Raw genomic sequence first — 23,986 nt, 5'->3', positions numbered from 1 at the left:
TTTTTTGTATTTTATGAATTACATGTTTTTAAATCATAGACTTATAACAGTACTTAATATAAGGATTTTTTTTATAAAAACCAAGGCTTTTTATTGATTTGCTTAATTCATTGAATATTAAATTTAATATCACTTCATTGTGGAATGTAGTACCTAAATGAATATGTATAGAAATTAAATATATTTATATACAAAAATTTTTTAAATAATATTTTTGGATCTGAATGATATTATTCAGCTTAACTTACTAAAAATATGATATTTTTGTAACTAGTTATACGATAAGTAAGAAATTAGCCTGCATTATCAGCAGCATGAACATATATTCTATCTAATCAATTCGTTTGATATACGCCTTCTGTAAATATTGAGAACCATTAACCGATCATTTTATTATGGAGTTCGCCAAATAATTTAAATCTGAAAACATAATAATTATAACTTTAGACATAAATGATAATTTTTTATATTCTTATAATATAAATAATATAAAAAGAAAAGTAATTTTAGAACATACATAATTACATAGTATAAAATACGAATCTTTCATAAAACAAAATGTAGATTTAATAATAAAAATCTATCTTTTTTTCCACGAATTTATTTATAAATGACAAATATTCAGATTTAATATCATAAAATATGATGTGTAAACAATTTTTTATTTTTTACGTAATGATAATTTTTTAAAATTAACATGTAAAAAAATTTAATGAAAAATTACAATAAATAAATTTCCAAATAACACTGTGTATAAATGAAGGATAAATGGGTTTGATACTGATATTATTTTACTGAATTTGACTATATAATTGCATTATTTTTGCCCATGGAAGAAATTGGAAAAATTACGAATGTTTAATTTATATAATTAATTCTTTTATCCATACTATTTAAAAGCATTATGAAAAATATATAGACGATGAACTACTCCTTTCAATAGTAAAGTGAAATAAAATACCGCAAGATGTTGCCGCGTGTCACATGCGATTATACGTATACGTACTTTGCCACATCATCAAAGACCGAAACCGCTGCAAAACATAAAGAAGCGCTACTCGCATATGAATTATGAAGTAGAACCTAGAGGATAAGAGGAAAATACTGGTCAGAAGAGAGGCATTTATATCTTCAGAAGGCACAGCTTTCCGAAAATACTCATCAGGAACGTAGCTAAACATAGTGGCACCACTTGATTATACATTTATATTATAATTTTCATAATTATTGAATAAATTATCACTATATTAATTACTAATAAAAATAATTATTAACATAAACACAGCATAATGGTTAATTGTACAAAATAATTAGCATATAGCATTATCATATGAATGAATTAACTATATTATAGATTTACCAAGAGAAGTATTAAGCGTACACAGATAGGGAATATTTAAAATATTTCATATAATAATTCTTGCTCAATGGTAAAATCTTTAACTCGAAAATAAGCTTAATCAAAATAGAGATTATATATATTTTTAATAATTATATTTAAACTGTTTGAATAAATTTTCAAAAACAATGAACCATTAATTTTCTTAATAATGAGTTTTATTCATCCGAGAATTTTTTTATAATAATTTTTACTTGTATTTATATTTTACATTGTCAATGATTGTAAATTTGTAATTATCTTTTTAAGAATCTTATTAATAAATTTCAGATTTTTATTACAATGAACTAATTTTAATCGTTTAATGTATATATACATATTTATTTTTATTATTTTCAATTTAATAATTCATATTTTCCATTATTTAAATTTTTTATTGTACTTTTTTGTTGACTATTTTAAGAAATAGAAACGGTTTAAGTATATAAATATATAACAAGTATAAAATATATAAACATATATAAAATATAACAAATATACAACAACTGTAATTTATTTTTATATACGTTGATTGATAAATATTTCATATATGTTTATTAATGATTCAAATTTCTCTTATTAAACATAGAAACAAAGTACAATTAATCAAATGAAAGACTCACGTAACAGCGATAGTGAAAATTGCTGGTATACAAAGATTTTAATAATGTAGTACTGAAGGATTGACTAGAACAACACATCCCGAAAAGAAACTAAGATTAAACTAGTCGTGCCTCGCCTTATGCTGTAACTGTTTATCTTCGTCACTATAAATTCATTATAATTTCAATAAACTTTATCGCGTAAACAAGAAAATTCATAAATTATAAATATTTTCATAGTGTAACATATTCGAAAATTGCGCTATCATTATTGTTATTATTATTACCGTTATTATTATTATTATTACTTATTATTACAACATTAATTTATATTTACATTATACAGTTATGAATGAAATATATCCTTTATTAACTCATTTCGTGTTGTAAATAATAAAATCATAGTGAAACAAAATTTTCTTTATTATTTCATATTTACTGGAATAGAAAGAATAAATTTACTGAATTTGTTGTACTGATAGATTAATTATAAATTGAGAAATTATATTTCAATTTTCATTGTTACTTGGAATATTATATATATAATAAAATGTTTATGTTTTATCAAAACATATTAATTTACTTTAATAATTTTGAATAATTGCATTACCATGGCAATTAAAATATGAAAGTAAGCAATATTTACTATGAATCTTGTAATACGTATATTTAGTTTTATTTTAAAAAAATGTTCTATTTAAATTGAGTGCTTTGTATTCAATTATATAATAATTCTAAGGTACGTTTTTAATTATCAGAATTATGGCTGTAACTCTAATATAAAACACGTATATCTAATATAACACACGTCGATGAACTTACTTGATAGTGACAATTTACTATAAATTTTAATGTAATAGTTGTATTAAAATTGCATAATAATGTACGTATAAAATTATAGTATAATTGATGTAAGATTTTTTGAGAATTCTGATGAGTATTATCTAAAAAAACTTCTGTAACACAATGGGCGCTTCTACATAAGAATATATAAGCGATTAAGTTTATAACTTAACCAATAGCCTATGTTTTCGCATAAACAATCTTATGGCATACAATACTATGAATTGGGTGAACAATCATTTGTATGGGGCAATTAAGCAGTAGAAATAGAAATTATAAGTTTGATAAGTTAATATCATAATAAAGTATTAATAAATATTAATAAAGTTTAACTCGTTACATAAATTTTTCAATTTCTATTTAAAAAAAGTTAAGTCCTTATAAATATATTTCTTACAATATTTCAATAATTTTCCAATGTTGCTATATCCAATAAAATCACGAGAGAGATAACATATTTTTTATTACACAAAATTACATTTGTGTTGTACTTGTACAAAATTATGAATCATTATTATATCTCCTCGATTTTATTAAATATTGTTAATCAATAAAATATAAAATACAATATTTTGTAGACTTTCAACATTCTTAGTAGATTAATCGATAAGCCAATTTATTTAATGCTTCCTTTCATTTTAATATCAATTCATTAAAAAAATTAAATCGTTAAAGGATATATATATATATATATATATATATATATACGAAATAATTATATTTTGCAGATTAAATTTTTTGTGATCAAAATATATTTAAATCAATAAATATTTTATTTTCTTTCTTTATAGCTTCTGCTCATTTTTTTTAAATTAGTATTTTATTAATATTTTATTTATATCTGAGTTTACATAAGTATTTATTATATATTTTACTCAATATATAAAATTAAGTCCATTAAGTATAGTTTATTCCGAAAAAATCAATATATGGTTTATATAATTAACATAATTCTTATCATTTAATATTCATCCATATAAATAGTACTAATATATAAGTGTTTTGATGATGAGGGTATCCTTTGAACTGAAATCCTTCTTATTTTAAACTGTTAGTAAAATAATTACTGACCATATTAGAATTATCATATTTAAATTCATATTTGCGACATATAAATTTGATAATTATGAATGACAGTAAAATATATAAAAAATTTCATAAATGTATTTAGAAAGTTTGTCTCCAATACTAGCGCTTGTACTTACAAATTCGGAAGAAATGTTTTTAGAAGATGATTAATGTCACTCAATAATGAATAATATTTCGTTTCTCAAGAAATATTTTGTTATATTCATACATGCATATATAAGGATGAACAGACGCAATTTATATTATTTCTAAATATATATTAAAGTTTTATGTCCATGTGATCATTAAAAAAACATAAAATTTATCATTTCTTATTGCATTTCAGTTAAGAATTTTAATTCATTCCTTTGATTCGCAACATGGTAATATTTATGAGAATGTAATTTTTAAATAATGTTTTTATTAGTACTATGAAACAAAGACAACAAAATTAATATATTTTGTTAGAAATTAGGTTCATCATAATTATTAAAAGAATACACGATTTATATTATTTCAATGAGAAAATAGAAAACTGAAAATTTTTATGTTCTGTACAGTTAACATCATTTGTCGACATGATTTATAGTAAGAATATTAATGAATTTTTTGTTGTGTAAGAACGTAAAATACAATCGACAGTTTCCATCATGAATAAAATAATAACATTTTCACTTATCAATTTTTTAATTCTTAGTTAGAATTTACCTTATAAATTTATCTTACATTTTCTAATAGTTCGATAAAATAACTTTTTTAATATTTATATTTATTAATAATATATGTATTTAATGTATAAAAATAAAATTTGAATAAAATTATATATATATATATATATATATATATATATATATTACAATATTACTTATAAACTTAATATATATTCATTTAAAGAGTTATATTGTTATATAAATATAGAATTTATTGTAACATCTTTCACTTTAAACTAAATAAACGGAAAAGTAATTGTAAAGGAAGTTAATTAAAGATATTTAAATAAAATTAAATAATTATTAAATAATTATATATGTAGGTAAATTTATATAAACAGAAAAATGTATATATCATGAAAAACATGCATAATTATAAGCTTCGTAATATTTAATTTTATAATTTGAACAAAATATTCAAAAGCAAATACCTTAAGATTTGAGAAACTAATTATATATTCACTCTTTTTTCATTCTCTCTCCCTTTCTCTCTTATTTATTTTTTATTCTTTTAAATTAATTTTTTTTTAATTAATGTTAATTATTTTACATTTATGATATTGAATTTTGCATAAAATCTGTTACTATGGATGATGTTTAATTCATGCGTTTTGATGCTCCTTCAAATTTATTTCCTATTCAATACAAAATATAAAAAGATTTTACTTTTCTCAAACAGTGTTATTTCGCAAATAAATGATTAAATAATAACATAAAATTTAATATATTTAGAAGGATTATTAGTTTTTAAAGAAATCTTTAAGTTTTAAAAAATATGGTAAAGAATATATATATAAGTATTTTTGAACAATTTACAAGAATAAATGTTAATTTTAAAAACATATTTTGATATATTACTTTTAAATGATAACACATTTATTTAATTATTATGTTATATAACATACAGATTTATTATATTTTAGTTTATTATTAAAAATGACTGTTATTATTTTATATACATTTAAATGTAATGTAAAAGGTTTTTAAACGTTTTAAATTTATGCAAATCTAATAGCCAATAGAATGATTAAAACATTAAGTTTTAAGAAATATTCAGTTTGAATTTAAAATATTCAAGCTTTCGATACAAATTCAAAGTACAAGATGCAGAAATGTTTGTTAAAAAAAAAAAATTTAATACAAAATATGCATAATTAATCGTTGCTTTTCAATACAATGAATCATAATTGCGACATATTTTATAAATTTAATTAAATTTTCAAAAATCAGCTATGCTTGATACATTACTGGCAGGAGCGTAATATATTAAGCTTTAATGTACTATTGGCAGCTGCATTCGATTAAACTGTTTATATACACAAATTTATATATATAAATTTATGACATACAGAATAGGGGCATACAAATTTTATATTAAAATAAGTAAAGCACTGTTAATACGAAACTGCACTCTAGATTGCGCTGGTAACCTTCTAATATCAGCCAGTTTAGTTTTAGTTATCTCCCTTAAGAGAGCAGTAGTTACATGGTCTATCATTTTATTGCATATGAATATTATCTTCTTGTTTCTCACACGAACACATACATAACATTTCGTCCACGCATGTAGTTTCTCTATCTTCCTTCTTGTCTCTCTTTTCGAAGATTGGTCAAGTGCACATTCATTCTCTCTCTCTCTCTCTCTCTCTCTCTCTCTGTCTCTATCTCTCTCCCCGTCTATCTGTTTCTCTTTCTCTCTTTCTCTCCTTCTCTTCCTTCTCTCCTTCACTATTTCACTTCTTCTCTCCTTCTCTTCTTCTCTCCCACCCTCTCGCTTGATCTCCGCGAACCCCTCTCACTTGACTCGAATACTGTTTAGTTCTCTTTCTCTTCCTCTTTTTCGTGCCTCGTTTAGGACGGAGTTTTGTCTTGTACTCCTGTGTACGTTGTGTCTCTCGCTGTTGTCGTCCGTGAGAAGCACCAATTTCTCTCAATATGCTTGGCGATTCTTAAGGAACCTCTACTACCCCTTTGACTACAAATATTCGCACGTGATAAGGAAAGTAGACGAGAACGAAGCTCTTGATTAGTAGCTCGCCTCGTCCGGTAAGGAAAAAGACACGTAGGTAACGGATACCGCGCAGAAGGAAGTCATCATCGTGTTGCCCCCCCCCACCCCACCCCTCACGCAAGTAGCAAGACCACGTTCGCAGCAGCAGCAACATGAGCACGCCGAAGCAAGAGCAACAGCAACAGCAGCAGCAGCAGCAGCAGCAGCCACAGCAGCTGCAGCAAGCTGCACAACCTCCACCCGCGAAGCCATGCTACGGCATTGTCAAGCAGGTAAAACGAGGATTAGCTCTTGATGCGATACATATTTCCTCATTTTATGTCGTATAGATATCTACTATGACGATAAAATGGAGCGAGTCTACTCGAGAAGCAGCTGGAACTATGCTTCAATCGCAAACATATGGATCCTGCACTTTTAAGCTTAGACATTCTTTTCAGTGGATGAAAATGTATTTTCTGTTATTCCGATGGACTATATAATGAGATTTTACATGTTTTATATATTTCACAAATTTTTATTTATTTAACTATAAATATTTTAAACTTATATTAGGCATTCTATAAAATTAGCTAATAATTTTTGAAGAAGTAATAAATAATTTTTTTTAAGCCATGCTCTAATGTTTTGATTTGAAGGAAATTTGATAGGGACATATGCTGTGTAATAAAGTAATAATATTAGACTTAATTTCTTTGAAATCATTTAATTAAGATTATTTGATTCGTATACACATATATATTACGATATATTTTTATTTACAAAAAAATTTTTTTTTCTATCTTTTAATATTTTAAAACAATTACATTCCTACGCTTTTTATTAGATTTTTGTATATGATGCAATTATTAGTATTCTATTTTATTTATTTTGTGTTAAAGTTGATCAAATTTGAATTTCATTTCTTTCTTTTTCATTTACTATAGATAAATTCGGGTGATTCTATAACAATTAGAGGGCAGCCAAAGGGAGGTCCTCCACCAGAAAAAACCTTAATTTTATCCAATGTCATGGCTCCAAAATTGGGTCGTCGTACAGTTAATACAAAGTAATAATACCAAGTGTAATTTAACTTTTTAAATTAACATATCTATAACTAAAAAATTATTTTATTGTACTTACATAGTGTTGAAACTAAGGATGAGCCATATGCATGGGAAGCAAGAGAATTTTTAAGAAAAAAATTGATTGGACAAGAAATTTCTTTTATCGAAGAAAAATCCCCAAATAATAATAGAACATATGGACGCGTATGGCTTGGAAAAGGTAATCATTGGATTTTAATATTGAAATTTTACTTAACGATATAGCCATTGTTAATAAACAAAATATAGATATAATATTTTATCTACATCATCATTTAAGTATTATAATATATATAATAATTTATGAACAGTATTTTATATATATATGAACTACTTATTAATATACAAAATATAAATTTTATATCTAGATTATTATTCTGTTTCAATTTAAATTAAAATGGCAAATGTGAAAAAACATATAAATTCAATCTTTGTGTTATCTGCATTCAATATGACATTCGTAACTGAAACATACTAACTCTTTATCTAAAACAATCATTAGATTTTTAATTACTAACTTTGTAATCTTTAATCTATTAAAGCAATTTACTATGAGTAATAAATTTATGAATTTAGTCCTTAAAAAAAAAACAGTATTCTACGTAAATATTAAATTAAAATATTTGATCAAATTTTAGAATTAATAATCTATTACACCAATATTACGTATTAATTTATTTTATTTAGTGTTAATATAATATTAAATTCGCTTGTCTCTAAAATTTAAAATCAAATACTGAATATTAAAAATCAGTATTATAAGTTATTTGAATGCATTTTTATCCATGATTTATAATCTTACTAATCATTTAATTTCTGTTAAAATAATTTTTTTAGATCAAACAGGGCCAAGTGTAACAGAACTCTTAGTTGCTGAAGGCCTTGTAACTGTTAAACGTGATACACGTGTTCCTACTCCAGAACTTACAAAATTACAAGAATTAGAAGCAGCTACAAAAGCTGCTGGCAAAGGAATGTGGTCTAAAGCTACTCCGTTATCTCAACATATTCGCGATGTTAAGTACACTGTGGAGAATCCAATGAGCCTTGTTGACAAATATGGTGGTAAACCTATCAAAGCCCTAATCGAGCATGTGAGGGATGGATCCACAGTTAAGGCCTTGCTTTTAGCAGACTTCTATCATATTACTTTGACCATTTCCGGTATTCGTTGCCCAGGGTTCAAACAAGATGGTCCAGAATCCTTTGCCGATCAGGCAAGATACTTTGTTGAATCACGTCTCCTACAAAGAGACATTGAGGTCATTCTAGAATCTGCTAATAACACCCAGTTTATTGGAAGTATTCTTCATCCTAAAGGTTAATAATATAATTTTGTTTGTCATTGATAAGTAATTTATTTTTACATAATTTTATTAAGAAAATTATATCAAGAACAATATACACTGTTTTAATTTAATTTCTAATTCTAATTTTGCAAAAAAGCAATCAAAATATCAATTTTTGTTAATCTAAAAATAGTTTAATAGAAAATAATTCTAGAATATTAATTTATAAATGATACATTAAAATCATTTTTTTATGATACATTACATTATGATACATTAATTAATTTTAATGATACATTAAAACAAATAAATAATTATACACTATTTTGTACAAAAAACGACAATAAAAAATTTTTAATGTAGAAGTAAATACGGATAACTGTGCGCCATTGCCATATTCAAATATCTTTGTTTATTTTATTTATCAATATTCTATACGGTAAGTAACAAGCCATGCATTAAAATATATTTACGAATAAGTAATTTACTTGTATAATTAAAATATGACGCATCATGTTAAAAATTCAATAATGCCCATTCATGATACAAGCAACTATAATATTTAGCCAATATAAGTCCAATAAATAAATACATAGTTTACATTTTCTTGATTGTGTATTACGTAATACTATCAATATATAATTAATTTATTTTGTAAATTAAATATCAATATTTTAATTCAATTATGTAGACAGTATTAATTAAAATGATATTGATGTTAATAAAAATATTTACTGGTGTAGATCATGTAGAAAGATTAAAAAAATTAAGATTAAGAAAATTTTATATCCACTGATCAATATTCAATAAATAATAAAATTAATTATAATGGCTTGCTTTTTCAGGAAATATAGCAGAAGCTTTGTTAGCTGAAGGATTTGCTCGATGTATTGATTGGTCTATGAATCATATAAAGACTGATAAACACAAGTTATACCTCGCTGAAAAAGCAGCCAAGGATAAACGATTACATTTGTGGAAAGATTATGTGCCAGCGCGCCCGTCCGAAGAATTTACTGGTACCGTCAATGAGATTGTGAGTGCCGATGCCATCATTGTACGTATGGCCAATGGCGAAACGAAGAAAGTCTTTTTAAGCAGCATCCGACCTCCACCTCGTGAGAAGCGACCGCCTAATGAAGATGGTAAAGTTACCAGGGCAAAGGACTTTCGGCCACTCTATGACGTACCTTGGATGTTTGAGGCAAGGGAGTTTTTGCGTAAGAAACTCATTGGTAAGCAGGTAAAAGTTGTAGTAGATTATGTACAACCAGCAAGAGACAATTTTTCTAAGAAAACCTGCTGCACTGTGAGTATTGGAAAAATGTAAGTATTTATATAAGTATTAAATTTTTATTTATAATAGCGATTATTTAAAAATAAATAATTCCTATAGACAAGCTTGTAATTATTATCTTACTTATTAATTCAGAATAAACATTTTATCTTTTAATTCAATTTCGATCTACTAACATTATTTCTACAATAATAAGTAGTATTCTATACAAAAAGAACCATATAACTTTTTAGATTCGTTAATCAACATAAAGAAAAATAACAAAGATATTTGGCCTTTTTTATTAAGTAAAGAAAATGCTAAAAATAATGGAATACTCTTATATTAATTACACTTCTATATTCATTCTATACAACATTTTTAATTTAAAATTATTTAAAGATAAAAATCAATTTTATATTAATATAAAATTAAAGCTTATATCAATAATTTAAGTTGTTAACAGTGTTCAGATAGGTTATTGTAATTAATAAATAAGAAACTGCGACGGAATATATAATTTGCGTTTTCAATGATGAAATTGAGTTATTATGCGATTAATTTATTCGTATTTAATAAAAAAAAAAAAAAAAAAAACAAAACATTTTATATAAGCTTTATTATCTGATACTTTCTATACTTTGAAATATATTTAATAATAGATCATACTCAAGATTATATAAATACTAATTAATTTTTTTTTAATTTATTGTGCACTTTCTGAAATTATATTTAAAAAATAATTGAAATGCAAAAACGTAGAAAATAACAAAGCATTTTTACAAATTGTAATGTCCAATTTTTGTATTTTCTTTCGGCACTGCTTTCATATTACATTATTATAATTAAAGAATCCTCTTAGTAATTAATTGATTAATTTAATATTGACCGCTGTTCTATTTTATTTTTATTAAACAAAATTAAAGATTAGATTAAAAATTCCTTGATCTCTCAGTAACGTCGCTGAAGCAATGGTTTCAAAAGGCTTCGCTACCGTGGTTCGTTATCGTCAAAACGATGACCAACGTTCCTCCTATTACAACGACTTACTCGTCGCGGAAAGCAAGGCCGAAAAATCTCAGAATGGACTACATGCGAAGAAAGATGTGCCTCTTCAACGAATCCGCGATGTTTCGACGGATCCGGCCGCTGCTAAATCCCATCTACAATCTTTGAAGCGTGCTCGAGAAATTAAGGGTGTTGTAGAGTTTGTTACAAGTGGATCGCGTCTCAAGCTCTTCGTCCCGAAAGAGTATTGCCTAATCACATTCTTACTTGCTGGAGTCAAATGCCCACGTACTGCTCGAATGACTCCTGGTGTCGGGATAACGGAGGCCGAACCATATGCCGAAGAAGCATTAATGTTCACGCGAAAATTTTGCTTCCAGAAGGATGTTGATATACAAGTGGAAAACATGGAATCGAAGGGCAGTGGCTTTATAGGTTGGCTTTTTATTGATGGAGTAAATTTGTCGGTAGCTTTAGTAGAGGAAGGCTTGGCCGAGGTATCAAATTTTATTGAGCAAGGAGAACATCTTAAGACCCTCAAGGCTGCTGAAGAACGAGCCAAGACTAAGAAATTAAATGTAAGTCCAGAATTTTTCTTTACTCAAATAATGCGTGTATTGTATTTCTAAATTAGTTTCATTTTACTTGTTGCTCATGCATAAAATTAAATAACTACTGAAAATGACTATCCTGGTTCTTTTCTTTGATGCCCTTAAATATGATTGGCTTTTAAGTCTATATTAGATAAAATCGAATATAAAAGCAAAAATTTGTAATTGTCTTTTCAATGTATTTAATTAAATTTTAGTTTATTGTTTAATTCTAAATATTTATTAAATTGTTAAATTAACTATACATGTCACAAACATTAAATTTTATTCCAATAATTACATTTTATCTGTATACTGTGTTTAGAAGGTTAAACTAGTAAAAATAACTGTTACATAAAAAATCAACTATTTAATTATATTTCATAACACCAGATGAAGTAATTTTATATGCTTAGCAAAGTTAACTAATTAAATATATTTTATAATTTTATATTGAAGTATATGTATGGACGAGATAATTAAAGCATAAATAAGCATAAAAATCATTATTTTGCACTATTCTTTTAAACTTTGTTTTCACTGTCTATAAATAGTAACAACTTTAACAAAATATTCAAATCATTTGTAAATTCAATATTAAAAAATATTAAACATAAAAAATAATATCTAGTATTCAACTCAACTAGACAAGTTTATATTAATTTAATTAGACGCCCAATAAATATAATAAACTCCTAACATTAATTTTGAACTTTTTATATTTTCGGTTCGATATTGCGATGGTATATAATTTAAAAATTTATATAATAATGTTAGTTATAAAAATTCAAATATTAGAAATCTATTTGTTTCATAATATCTTATAATTACTTTAAAAAATATTGAATATATGTTTCAATTTCAATACCAAAATTTTATGTACAAGAGTATATATTAAAATATATATTTTTATGGATCAACATTAAAAACATAAAAATATCGTAACAATTAATAAGAAAGTAAAATATTACATGATAAAAATGTTAATTAAACTATATATTAAAAAATTAATTTCGAACAAAAGAAATCTAAATATTTTATATTATTTTTGATTATATAAAAATCAAGTTTCAGACTTTCCAATCCCTTTTTGAGCTTTATGAAATTGTTTATTTTTGTACTAAAAAGCACATCGGTAAATAAAAATTTGATGAGTGATTTTTCTTAATAATGTCATGAAAAATCTAAATGGTGCTGCATTCAAACAACACAATATATGCGTATATATGTAGTTGCAAAAAATGAATGTTTGTATCTGTCTATCTATATAAAATATTATCAAAATTTTTTAGCTTAAAATGGAAATTATATTAACATATTAACAATGTTTGAATATATTATTGTTTCTCTTAAGCGTTTACATTAGTTATCTATGAATTTACTATATAATTCATCATTCTTCGATTCCAATGTTTTGAAACAACAATAATTAATTTGTTTTAATTGAACTTAGTGTTAATTTTTGTATGAATTATCATTCTTACAAAGCCTTATGTTCCAATATAAATTTCATAGCATTTCATTCCCCCTCTCTTTAAGACTTATTATTTTTAAGAATAAATTATTTTTAATATATATTTGTTATTTTATCTATTAAATGCTTTAGTTTGAAATTATTCAATTTATTCGAACTCCTTTTCTCAGAACTCCTTAAGTCAGATTTATTGTATGCATCTGTTTTACAGATCTGGAAAGATCGTGTTGAGATCGAAGTTGAGCCAGAGAAAGAGCGGGAGGAGGAACGCACGCCTGTTGAACGGAAAATCGACTACCAAGAAGTCGTGGTATCAGAAGTAACTGATGATTTGCACGTCTACACGCAGAGGGTCGATCAAAAGACAGCTCTTGAGGGTCTATTATCTTGCTTGCGTCAAGCAATCGCAGCCAATCCCCCATTGGCCGGTGCTTACACCCCAAAAAGGGGTGACCTTGCCATTTGCAAATTCACTGAAGATAACGAATGGTATCGTGTTAAGGTCGAAAAAATCTCCGGACCAAATATCTCAGTCTTTTATATCGATTATGGAAATCGAGAAGTTATTAATGTGACGAGGCTTGCAGCAATGCCAGTTGGTTTTGCTGCGGATAAACCTTATGCAACAGAGAATATGCTAGCAATTGTTGCTGTACCTAAAGATGTAAATCTTCCAGTTTTTTTTTTTTTTTTTTGTATCTAATGCTTACATTTCTGTCATAAACAAAATTATAAAATTATAAAAATGCATATTAGCCATAGTACTAAAATATATATAACGAAAATAACTATTTTATATATATGTTTTTAAATATTATTTAACGGGTTGATATTAAAAATAAAGAAACTTAAGATAGGTAAAAAAAAATGGTACTAAATTTTCATTGAAGTTTAAAAAAAAATTAATTTATATGATTTATATAATGAAAAAATTATTTTTATATGATTTTCTATACATTAAATAAATTTATTTACATATTATTTGTATAGGTAAAATTAAATTGATTTTCATGTTTTGAATTAATTAGTAAATTAAAATCATTGTTCAAACTTATTATTTTACAAAATGTTGAAATTTAACGAAAAGTTTTATGTACTAATTTTTAAATTAATGTTTCTTAAATTTTGTACTATAATTCAATTAAAAATATAGATTAAATAACTATTTTATCTTTTTTAATAATAACGAAGCTAAAATTATTAATAAATTATAATTGTTTTATATTAATCAGGAAGATGATAAACAAGCTGCTGTTCAAGCTTTTATTGATGATACTGTAACTGGAAAACCTTTGCTATTAAATGTTGAATACAAAATTTCTGGAATTCCAGTCATAACATTAGTCGATCCTACTAGTAAAGAAGATATTGTAAAAGGTCTTGTCGCTGATGGATACTTAATCTGTACTCGCTATAAAGAAAGAAAATTGAAAGACTTGGTATGTAATTATTTTATAAATTTCGTACATGTAATATACATGTATTTTTTTATTACTTATATTTTTTATAACATTTTCATTAATTAATTATATATTTATATCCAATCATATTTTTATAGCATTCATAAATAAATAGCATATTAAAGTCTGAATAATTAAAAAAAAAATTGAATTTACGAGTATTTTACATATTATCAAAAGAAATCTATTATACAATTCATTGTATTACTATTATTAATATATTTTATGTACACTTTTTTAATTTAGAATAAATTATTTTTTTATATTAATACATTTATAATCAAAGACTTTGTTAAAGCATAATCACTTTATAAGTAAAGATTATCAATAATTATTAATATTTGAAAATATAAATTATAATTAATGCAATGATAATTTGATGTTTTTGCTCTAGCGTGAAGAATACAGAAAAGCTGAAAAAGAAGCAAGAGATAAACATCGTAATATTTGGCAGTATGGCGATATTACTGAAGATGATGCTAAAGAATTTGGTATTGGTCGCTAAATTGTTCAATAATAAAAAATCTAACAAAACTTGGGCAAAAAGATGGTAGATATGGTGGGGCAAACAATAAGATATTCTATGATATACGCAGCATAATAAATACGTATTTCAATGATGAATTATGTCAGACCTTTTGAAATTATGGATGCAAATGCGATGAGAACTTATATAAGCGAATAGATCAGTGAAGAAATATGAATTGTACATAATAATTGAAAGAAGTTAAGAAAACCGAATGAATTAATAGTTACAGGGGTTAAGATAGCATGCGGTTTTACTATCTGTCCTTTACAAAGCTCTTGTACCTTCCTACCCCCATGAGACTGTCTCACTGTAAAATGTATTTCTGTATATGCGATCAATCATTGTTATTGTACACGCACTATTGCGTTTATTCTTTATTAAAGGGACACTTCATACAGGTAGAAAATTACGAAAACCATTTATTTGTATAATATGAAATATAATATTTTGAAACTTTTAATGAATAATGTGCAACTTCAATTAATATTTCACTGCGAGAATATTTCGCCAAATTTTATTGAACTCAATAATATATATATTTACATTTTTCCAATTTTCATTTAATAAGTAAGGATGTAATAATATAGCTGGAACAACTGTATTAAGGTAATGAACAAACAAAATTTAATTGTACAATTAAAATGTTTTTAATACAATATTACCTTTCTACTAATTTTTCTTATAACAAACAAATTTAAATTTAAAATCGTTTTTATAATGAACATAAAATTTATTAATAAAAAGTTCTATATTATAATTATGTTTTTTAAATATTTAAAATTTTATTTTAATAATGAGAAATGAAATTTAACCTGATATTAAATATCATCTTCAATAATGCAACACCAAATATTGAATAAATTTTTGAAGACCACAATAATTTTAGTTTTGATTATTTGAAAATATATAATGTAATTATTTATTATTAAATATAAGTATAATGTTTGCGTATAATTACAATTAAAAAAAAGAATTTTTTTGTAATATTTTTTTTAAATCGTGGAAATTTTATATGATAAATTAGCTAAATTAATAATGGTTGCTATTTGTAATCGTAAATTCACTAATATTCTGTGTAAAAATGGTATGATATAGATAAGTGTAATAGAAAAAAAAACAAAAATTTCAATTATTGAAGGAAATAGTAAAGTTATTGAAAAATATTTTAGATAAATTCATTGAATTTCATAATACAAAAACATAAATCAACCATAAAAAAATGAGTAAATAAATATATTACATTGAATGTTAAATTAAAATTACAATAGTAATTAGTGAACATTTGTAGGAGTCGATTTGTGTAACATTCTAAAAGTACTTACAATCAGAGCCTTAAATCGAACCTTTTCAAGTTTTTATATTAATTACTTGTGAAATTTATTGAAAATATTTTCCAATACATACACAAGTTTAAATGTCAGTTTTTACACGTTTATAACAAACATACTTTGTGGCAAAGTGATAAATAATTTTAAAAAATCATATTTTTTTCAAATAAAAGAGATAAAGTTAATTTGTGTGCAATAATAAAACACACTATTAAATTTATATATTATGAACAATTGTCATATTTAGAAATTAATCTACTAGGGACCCAAATATAAATTATTTGTTACGAATTATTGTCACATTTTGCGTTGCACTTTTCTGAAATCATTGTAATCAACTATATTATAGTTAGAAGAGTAGTATAGTTATTTCTTTTATACATTTTTCTTTTTAAAGCCATGTAACACCTTATTTAAACGTAAATTATTTACTATTTATTGTAGCATATTTCTAAAATAGAAAATGCTTTGGATTGTTTTATTCGTGAATATATAAACAATTTATCTTGTTATTAAATACTTTATATAATAGAATAAGAGTATATAATTTAACAATATGATTTATATATATTCTATATATATTTCATTAAATAAAATACTTTAATATGTTGGTAAAAAAATTTTATCAAATTTCTTATGACATGATACATATTTTTGAGAGCTTAATTTTTTTTATATCGTGTTTTTAATAACAATGAAAATCTATTGATTTTTTATTATTTTGAATTTTTCTCTTATTTAAATTTATAAAATATTAATACATATTAAAATTATTTTTAAATAATGCTATAAATGTTATTATAAATTAAGGATATATATTAAATAATATTGTCAATAATTAAAAATATTAATATGAAAATAAATTATAAAAATTTATTTCTCCACGCGAAACATTTAAAAATTAATCATTAGTGATTCTCGTTAATCTTCTACATTAAGTGAAATACTTTTTTGCACTTATATGCAAAGCATAGATATATTTTATTTGTAAAATTTAATTGTGTCAAGTTTAAATAAAACACTGATACACTAAAAATAAACCTGGGTTGTAGAGGTCCACCATTAGTATATGGGTGTTACGTAATAATCGATAAAATATAAGAAAATTGTTAAATAAACATTTTGCAGTCCAAATAGCCAACTAGATTTTCAAATTTATTAAAGAAAACCCTTACTATCTTCTAATTTATATATTTTATCAAATTTCAAAAATTTTATGATTTTGAAGTGTCAAGTAATGATAATGCAGTAATTCGAGAGATAATTGGCCAAACGAGCGGATCAGCCAGTGAACTCGTATGAATATATACGAATATATGATTTTACTTTTTTTAAAAAAATCCATTACTCATCATGAATGTCCAAATTATTATGGTGCACATTTATATACAATAATATACAAAGTAATAAAAAGTAGAGCTTATATTTCAAAAGAGATAATACATATATAATTAGAAGAAAAATTTATATTTCAAATAGAATCTTTTGTAAATAATACAATACATTTATATAAATATATTAATCATTATAAATTATATTAATTATTATTATCAAAAATTCAAACAGATTTTATCTCGAATTATAATCAATTTTATGCTTAAATTCTGTGTATTTCAAAACGAATTGAAGCATATCAATCTATATAAATATATTCAAGTTTAAATTTTTAGTATGCTTGATTTTATGATTCTTTCAACTAATATTTATATCCATTTTTGTCAAGTTTTTTAAAAATATTACAAGGTTTAACTTAATTCAATTATGCTTACACATACTATCTTCATTGAGCTGAAATTTGAATTCAACGCTTCTAGTGATATCTGGAGGAACTTAAAATTCGCTTATTGGAAAAGTTTCTAGCAGTACTCTATAAAGTAATTGTTTATCATTTGTGTTATGAATTAATTTATCTATTCAAGTTTATTTCTGAAATATATTTCTGCAAAATGGAACAACTACAAATATCTTTATCAGCCCTTAAAGTATTACGATCAAGTGTAGGTCAAGTATTTTATTCTCTTGCAAATGGTATAAGAGCAGAGCATGGAGAAGACAATAAAGAAAATAAATATTTATTGGAACTTCAAGAACTTCTAACTACTGTTGGCACAAATTTAAGGTATTTATAGCATAAATTTTATTAAAAGAACATAAAAATTTTTATTATACTTATACAATAATATAAAAATATATTTTCTAAATAAATAACCTAAGAATTAAATAAAAGTATACTTTACTTTGAATATTCAAACTTGGCTAATCGATGTTTTCATTACTATATTTTTAATTTATCCTATAGAGATGTTGAACAAGCTGTAAACTCATTAAATCCACCACCTGGTCCATTTAATTTAGGAAATACGGCTTATCTTGGTCAAGAAACTACCCAAGATCGTCAAGCATTATATGGTACATTGGTAAATGTTTATAAATGGACGGATAAAGCACATGAATATAGTAATGCAGCACATCAAATTTTAAGCCAAAATTCATTAAAACGTTCGTCTATGAACTCAAATCGTGCTAAAAGAAATAGAATACAAACAGGAGCACATAATTTTTCTCCACCGTAAGTTATTTACTTGAATATATTAAATGTGTTTTTGTATGTGTGTGTGTGTGTGCGCGCGCGCGCGTGTGTGTATGTGTATGCATATATGTGTGTATATTCTATAAATTTCTACATAATTAATAAATATTTTTATAGACAAGTTGATCAAGTAATGGCATCTTTCGATCGATTGTATAGTGATATGTCTATTTCAATTACAAGACCATTTACATCAAATGCAGTCATACATGTAACATTAGGACACGTTTTAAAGGCAATAATAGCTTTTAAAGGCCTTATGATGGAAAGAGTTGTTGTTAAGAGCTATAACGAACAGCTTGATCTGTGGTCAGAATCACGATACAAAGTTTTTCAAAGAGTAACCGATCACGCTCATGCTACTATGTTACATTTTTATAATCCTAATTTTCCAGAATTGACACTGAAATCTTTTTTTGTAAGTTGTATTATAATTCTTTTACATTTATATAATCATTTTATAAACATTCTATCATTGATTTGTAATATTGTATAAGAAATACAATATTATATATAATTGTATTATAACGTTAAAAATGTTAAATACATGTATTATGTATTTTATTGAAAGGTTTGGAAATTTTATGATACCATAATATTTTGAATTTGCTTTGAACAATAAAGAGAGATATATATAGAGTTGATTGCAATGGAAATGTTATTCTAGTTTTTCAGTTGTTACATTCTTGTTTTCAATTCATCATTACATTCATGTTTTCAATTGTTACATTATTATTATTGAGTTTAGTCTATATTTATACTTTATTCAAATACAGTCTTTCAATGCTTGTGTACAATTGAAAATATGTAATAATTTATAAATATACAATGATTTTCTAATAATTTTCAATGTATATATGAACACGAACGACGAAATATCGATTAAAATCCAATATTTCCTAGAATTTTATGCACAATATACATAACAATATATAATTTATACCATAATTCGTTAGAATAATTTTTTAATTTATGTAATATTCATTTTTGAAAGGTAGGTTATTTTCTTTTACTACTGATTACTGCACATTTGTGGTATAATTATTTTGTTGTTGTTTTACATTATATATATTTTTAGTATATTTATTGAATAAAATTCAAATTACAAATCCTTTTCTATTTTATATGAATATATGTTTCTTAGAAGCAAAATCAAGTGCAGTTTATAATTTTATTTTTAAAAATTTAAGTCAGTGTATATCCATTATCCTTTTACGCTATTACATTCTTTGTCAAATATACTCTGTATTATGCGTTCTTACAATTTTTTCTAATTTGTTAAACATTTTCAGAGTGTTTAAATTCAGTGTTCCATAACTTATTTATTTTCAGTAATGTTATTAATGCCAGAAACGGACAAATAACTAAATTTGTTTTATTTTTTAATTTACATTAAAGTAATATTTCAAAATTAAAATTATGTAAAGAAATTTGATACCAATAATATTATTTTTATGTATTTTTACGTAATACAATAACATTATCAAATATAATATATAATTATTTGATTTTATTTCTTCAGGCTTGGTTCCACAGTTTCATCAGCTTGTTTAGTGATTCCTGTAAACGATGTGGACTTTACTTACACAGTGCCTTACCCCCAACATGGCGAGATCCAAAATCACTAGATCCATATCATTTTGAATGCAAACCATAAAACAAGAAATAGTTTCTTATTAATATTAATTATTATCAAATTTATTTACAATAAATTATTTATTGTAAATAAATATGTAATTATGTAATTTCATAACGATAAGTCTATTTCAAACTTTCTATACTTTATTAAAAAGCAAAGTTCCACAATTTTCATTTTTAACTATAAAAAATTATTTTAAATTATATATATGTAAATTAAATTAATGTTAAATCAAGTTTAAATATAAATGTATATTAGATAATGTTTCTAAATTATAATTCAATTACATTTTAAAATTAGTTTTAATATAAATCCTGCAATTTTATGTATGTTACTGTGTTCATTTTTCAATTTAATCATTTTAAATACGATAAATTTAATTTTCAAACATTTTCATTATATTTCGTTTTTTTTTATAATAGTGTAATTATTTAATTTATCCAAAATTTATATGCAGAATAAATAAGTATTGCAAAAAGCTGTAGGCACATCGATTTGATTTATATATAAAAAAGTTATTATTGAAAAATATTAAACATTCATCTTTGTGTATACAAAAATTAAATTAAACAATTAATATCAAAATGAATATAGAATTTATGTAATATTAGTAATATACACAGTTCATTTTTTATCCCCAGTTTTAATGACATCAATGTTATTTTTGAAATTAATATATCGTAACAAAACAACATTTACGCATAAGTATTTCTACATTGATTTATAATTATTTCGTAAGAGAATTTATTACTAATATTAAAAAATGTAAATTATTTAAAAGAAAAGTTAATTTTTTATGAAATGCAATAATAATAATAATAATTTTCAGTTGCATACATTTATAGTGTTCTAATTAAAATTGGAAATTGCAATATTTTTGTAATATAATATTCCAAAAAATATATTTCTTTTTTAATAATCTTTCACATTTGTATATAACATTAATAAAAGCAGCATAAAACTATGTATAGTTAACTATGTATGTTTATTTATTTTTATAATTAATAAATACTGAATAAAACGACAAAAAATTAATATAAATTTTCTTTCATTTCTACATAGGAATGCACAGTTTTCATTAATAATAAGATACATGTTATATAATTTTATATTTTGAGTATTTTTGTAATAATTGCAAATTAAATACTTTTTAGAATTTATTTTTTATCTAAATTTTGTTTATTAAATTACTTGTATACTATTATTAGCTTAGGTAAATAAAACTATAGATAAATTTAATACATTTTTTATTTTTCATATTAATACTTAATATTATTTAATACTTAATCGCATGCTAGACCATACTCTTTTGCGGTATAACTTATTTTACATAAGTGTTTATATAGATTAAGAGACAAGTGTATTAAGTAAAAAATTAGATTATAATTGAGAATATTATTATTATGACTTTTAATCATTTGACTAGATTACGGTACATGAGACGAAAATATCGCGTTGCATTTTAAAAAATGCAATAATTTACAAACTTAATAGAAATAGTGCACTAAAAATCTTTGTAATCTTATTTATATGAATTTATTATTATATGCACTGTACATAATTGATTCTATGAAGTTTCTTATTTGAACATCTGTTTAAAAGTATTTTTTTTATAATATTTCTTACACCTTCACAATATATAGATTAAATTATTAGTTTTTTTAATTTATCATATTTCAGCATAATCATTTGTGTTGTGTATGTGCATATCTGCGCCCGTACTTTAATCTAAATTTTATACGTAAAAATGAAAAAGTTTTTGTTACAGTAAAAACATGCGACATTTCTTCATACTATAATATATAATTAATTTTTATTTTTTTTAGATTGCTTGTTATCTTATAATTAAAAATCATCACTAATATGTTATGTTTATTGTGTTTATTCCTTTCATATCCAAATGATCTTTTCCCATAAAGACATAAAATAGAACGATACTTATAATATTACTTAAATGACAAATATAAAGAATATTTTTTCTTTTTTGTATTTAGATTTTTATTTTATCACTGCCTTTCATATAATAAACTTTAGAATCATTCCCAATAAACATGTTTATGTATTTTGAGAATTATAATAGTTTTTTACCATCATACGCAAAATTATTTTGTTATAACTCAGATACATACATATAATTATATTATTTTATATTACATACATAATCATAAAGTCATTGCTATTATTTTACCATTTTTCCCAGGGTCTACTACTTTGTTTCTGTGAGAAATATCTATTGTTAAATTGATGCAGTATCTAACGGCTATCATTTTTAATTTAAATTAATGTTGTTTTATTTTATGAATTCGATTTTTTCTAATCGTCATTGATTCGTTTTAACCCCCCCCCTCCCCCACACAATGTTATACGATAAATATTTCGCATAATTATGTAGTTTTCACATTCATCATATGTTTCTAAATTTTTCATTAATGTTTTACTATCTTTGCATTTAACACGAGATTCCTTAAGTCAAAGGAACTTTTAATAAGTTAGTTTAATGGCAGTGAACTTTTAACGAATTATTATTGTTCTTACGTGTATATCAAACATATAATACCGACATTATTATGATTTCGAAAAAGGTATTTCGGCTATAAAAAAGCAGTTCGTTTTGACACTGTTCAAAACTAATTTCTTTAATTACTTAAAATTTTTTATATATGTTACTTACGATATTAATTATGCGTTTTTGAAAAAATTATAATTTTTGAAAATCTAATATTATTTTACTTAAAAAAAATGTTTTTATAAATTTTTTTGCAATTCTAATGTTTAATAAATATTTTCTAAATTATTAAATAATAATACTGTTATAAAAATATATATTATTTTAATCAAACTATAAACGATATAATAATGAAATATTATAATTATAAGTAAGCAGAATAACAATAATTATGTATAAAAATAAACAAAAATAATTCGTTGTTACCACTATTATATATTGAATGTTAAATTTGAATTTACGAATTTTGAAATATATAATAATTTAGAGTCGATATAAAAATACTAAATAATAAATGCCTAATTATATTTTTATGATATTTATTTATCTTCATATGCCTTATTAATACATATTTATTTAGATAAATTCAATGATTTAACC

The 23,986-nt window shown here is 23.7% G+C and overlaps 2 protein-coding genes across 2 annotated transcripts; both read left to right on the top strand.

Annotated features, from left to right (window-relative positions):
- Window positions 1–6,718: 6,718 nt before the first annotated feature.
- Window positions 6,719–15,787, top strand: Tudor-SN (staphylococcal nuclease domain-containing protein 1). The gene is made up of 9 exons (XM_011496435.1): window positions 6,719–6,884; window positions 7,539–7,660; window positions 7,739–7,878; window positions 8,535–9,017; window positions 9,832–10,312; window positions 11,218–11,848; window positions 13,546–13,998; window positions 14,567–14,773; window positions 15,189–15,787. The coding sequence occupies exons 1-9, from the start codon at window positions 6,765–6,767 to the stop codon at window positions 15,297–15,299; spliced, it is 2,748 nt and encodes a 915-aa protein (XP_011494737.1). The 5' UTR covers window positions 6,719–6,764; the 3' UTR covers window positions 15,300–15,787.
- Window positions 15,788–18,521: 2,734 nt separating this feature from the next.
- Window positions 18,522–20,915, top strand: MED27 (mediator complex subunit 27). The gene is made up of 4 exons (XM_011496434.1): window positions 18,522–18,770; window positions 18,951–19,220; window positions 19,359–19,659; window positions 20,764–20,915. The coding sequence occupies exons 1-4, from the start codon at window positions 18,598–18,600 to the stop codon at window positions 20,896–20,898; spliced, it is 879 nt and encodes a 292-aa protein (XP_011494736.1). The 5' UTR covers window positions 18,522–18,597; the 3' UTR covers window positions 20,899–20,915.
- Window positions 20,916–23,986: the final 3,071 nt, after the last annotated feature.

Source organism: Ceratosolen solmsi, unplaced genomic scaffold (assembly GCF_000503995.2).
Source record: "Ceratosolen solmsi marchali unplaced genomic scaffold, CerSol_1.0 scaffold29, whole genome shotgun sequence".
Lineage (NCBI taxonomy): Eukaryota > Metazoa > Arthropoda > Insecta > Hymenoptera > Agaonidae > Ceratosolen > Ceratosolen solmsi.
This window is presented reverse-complemented; position numbering and strand designations above follow the sequence as displayed.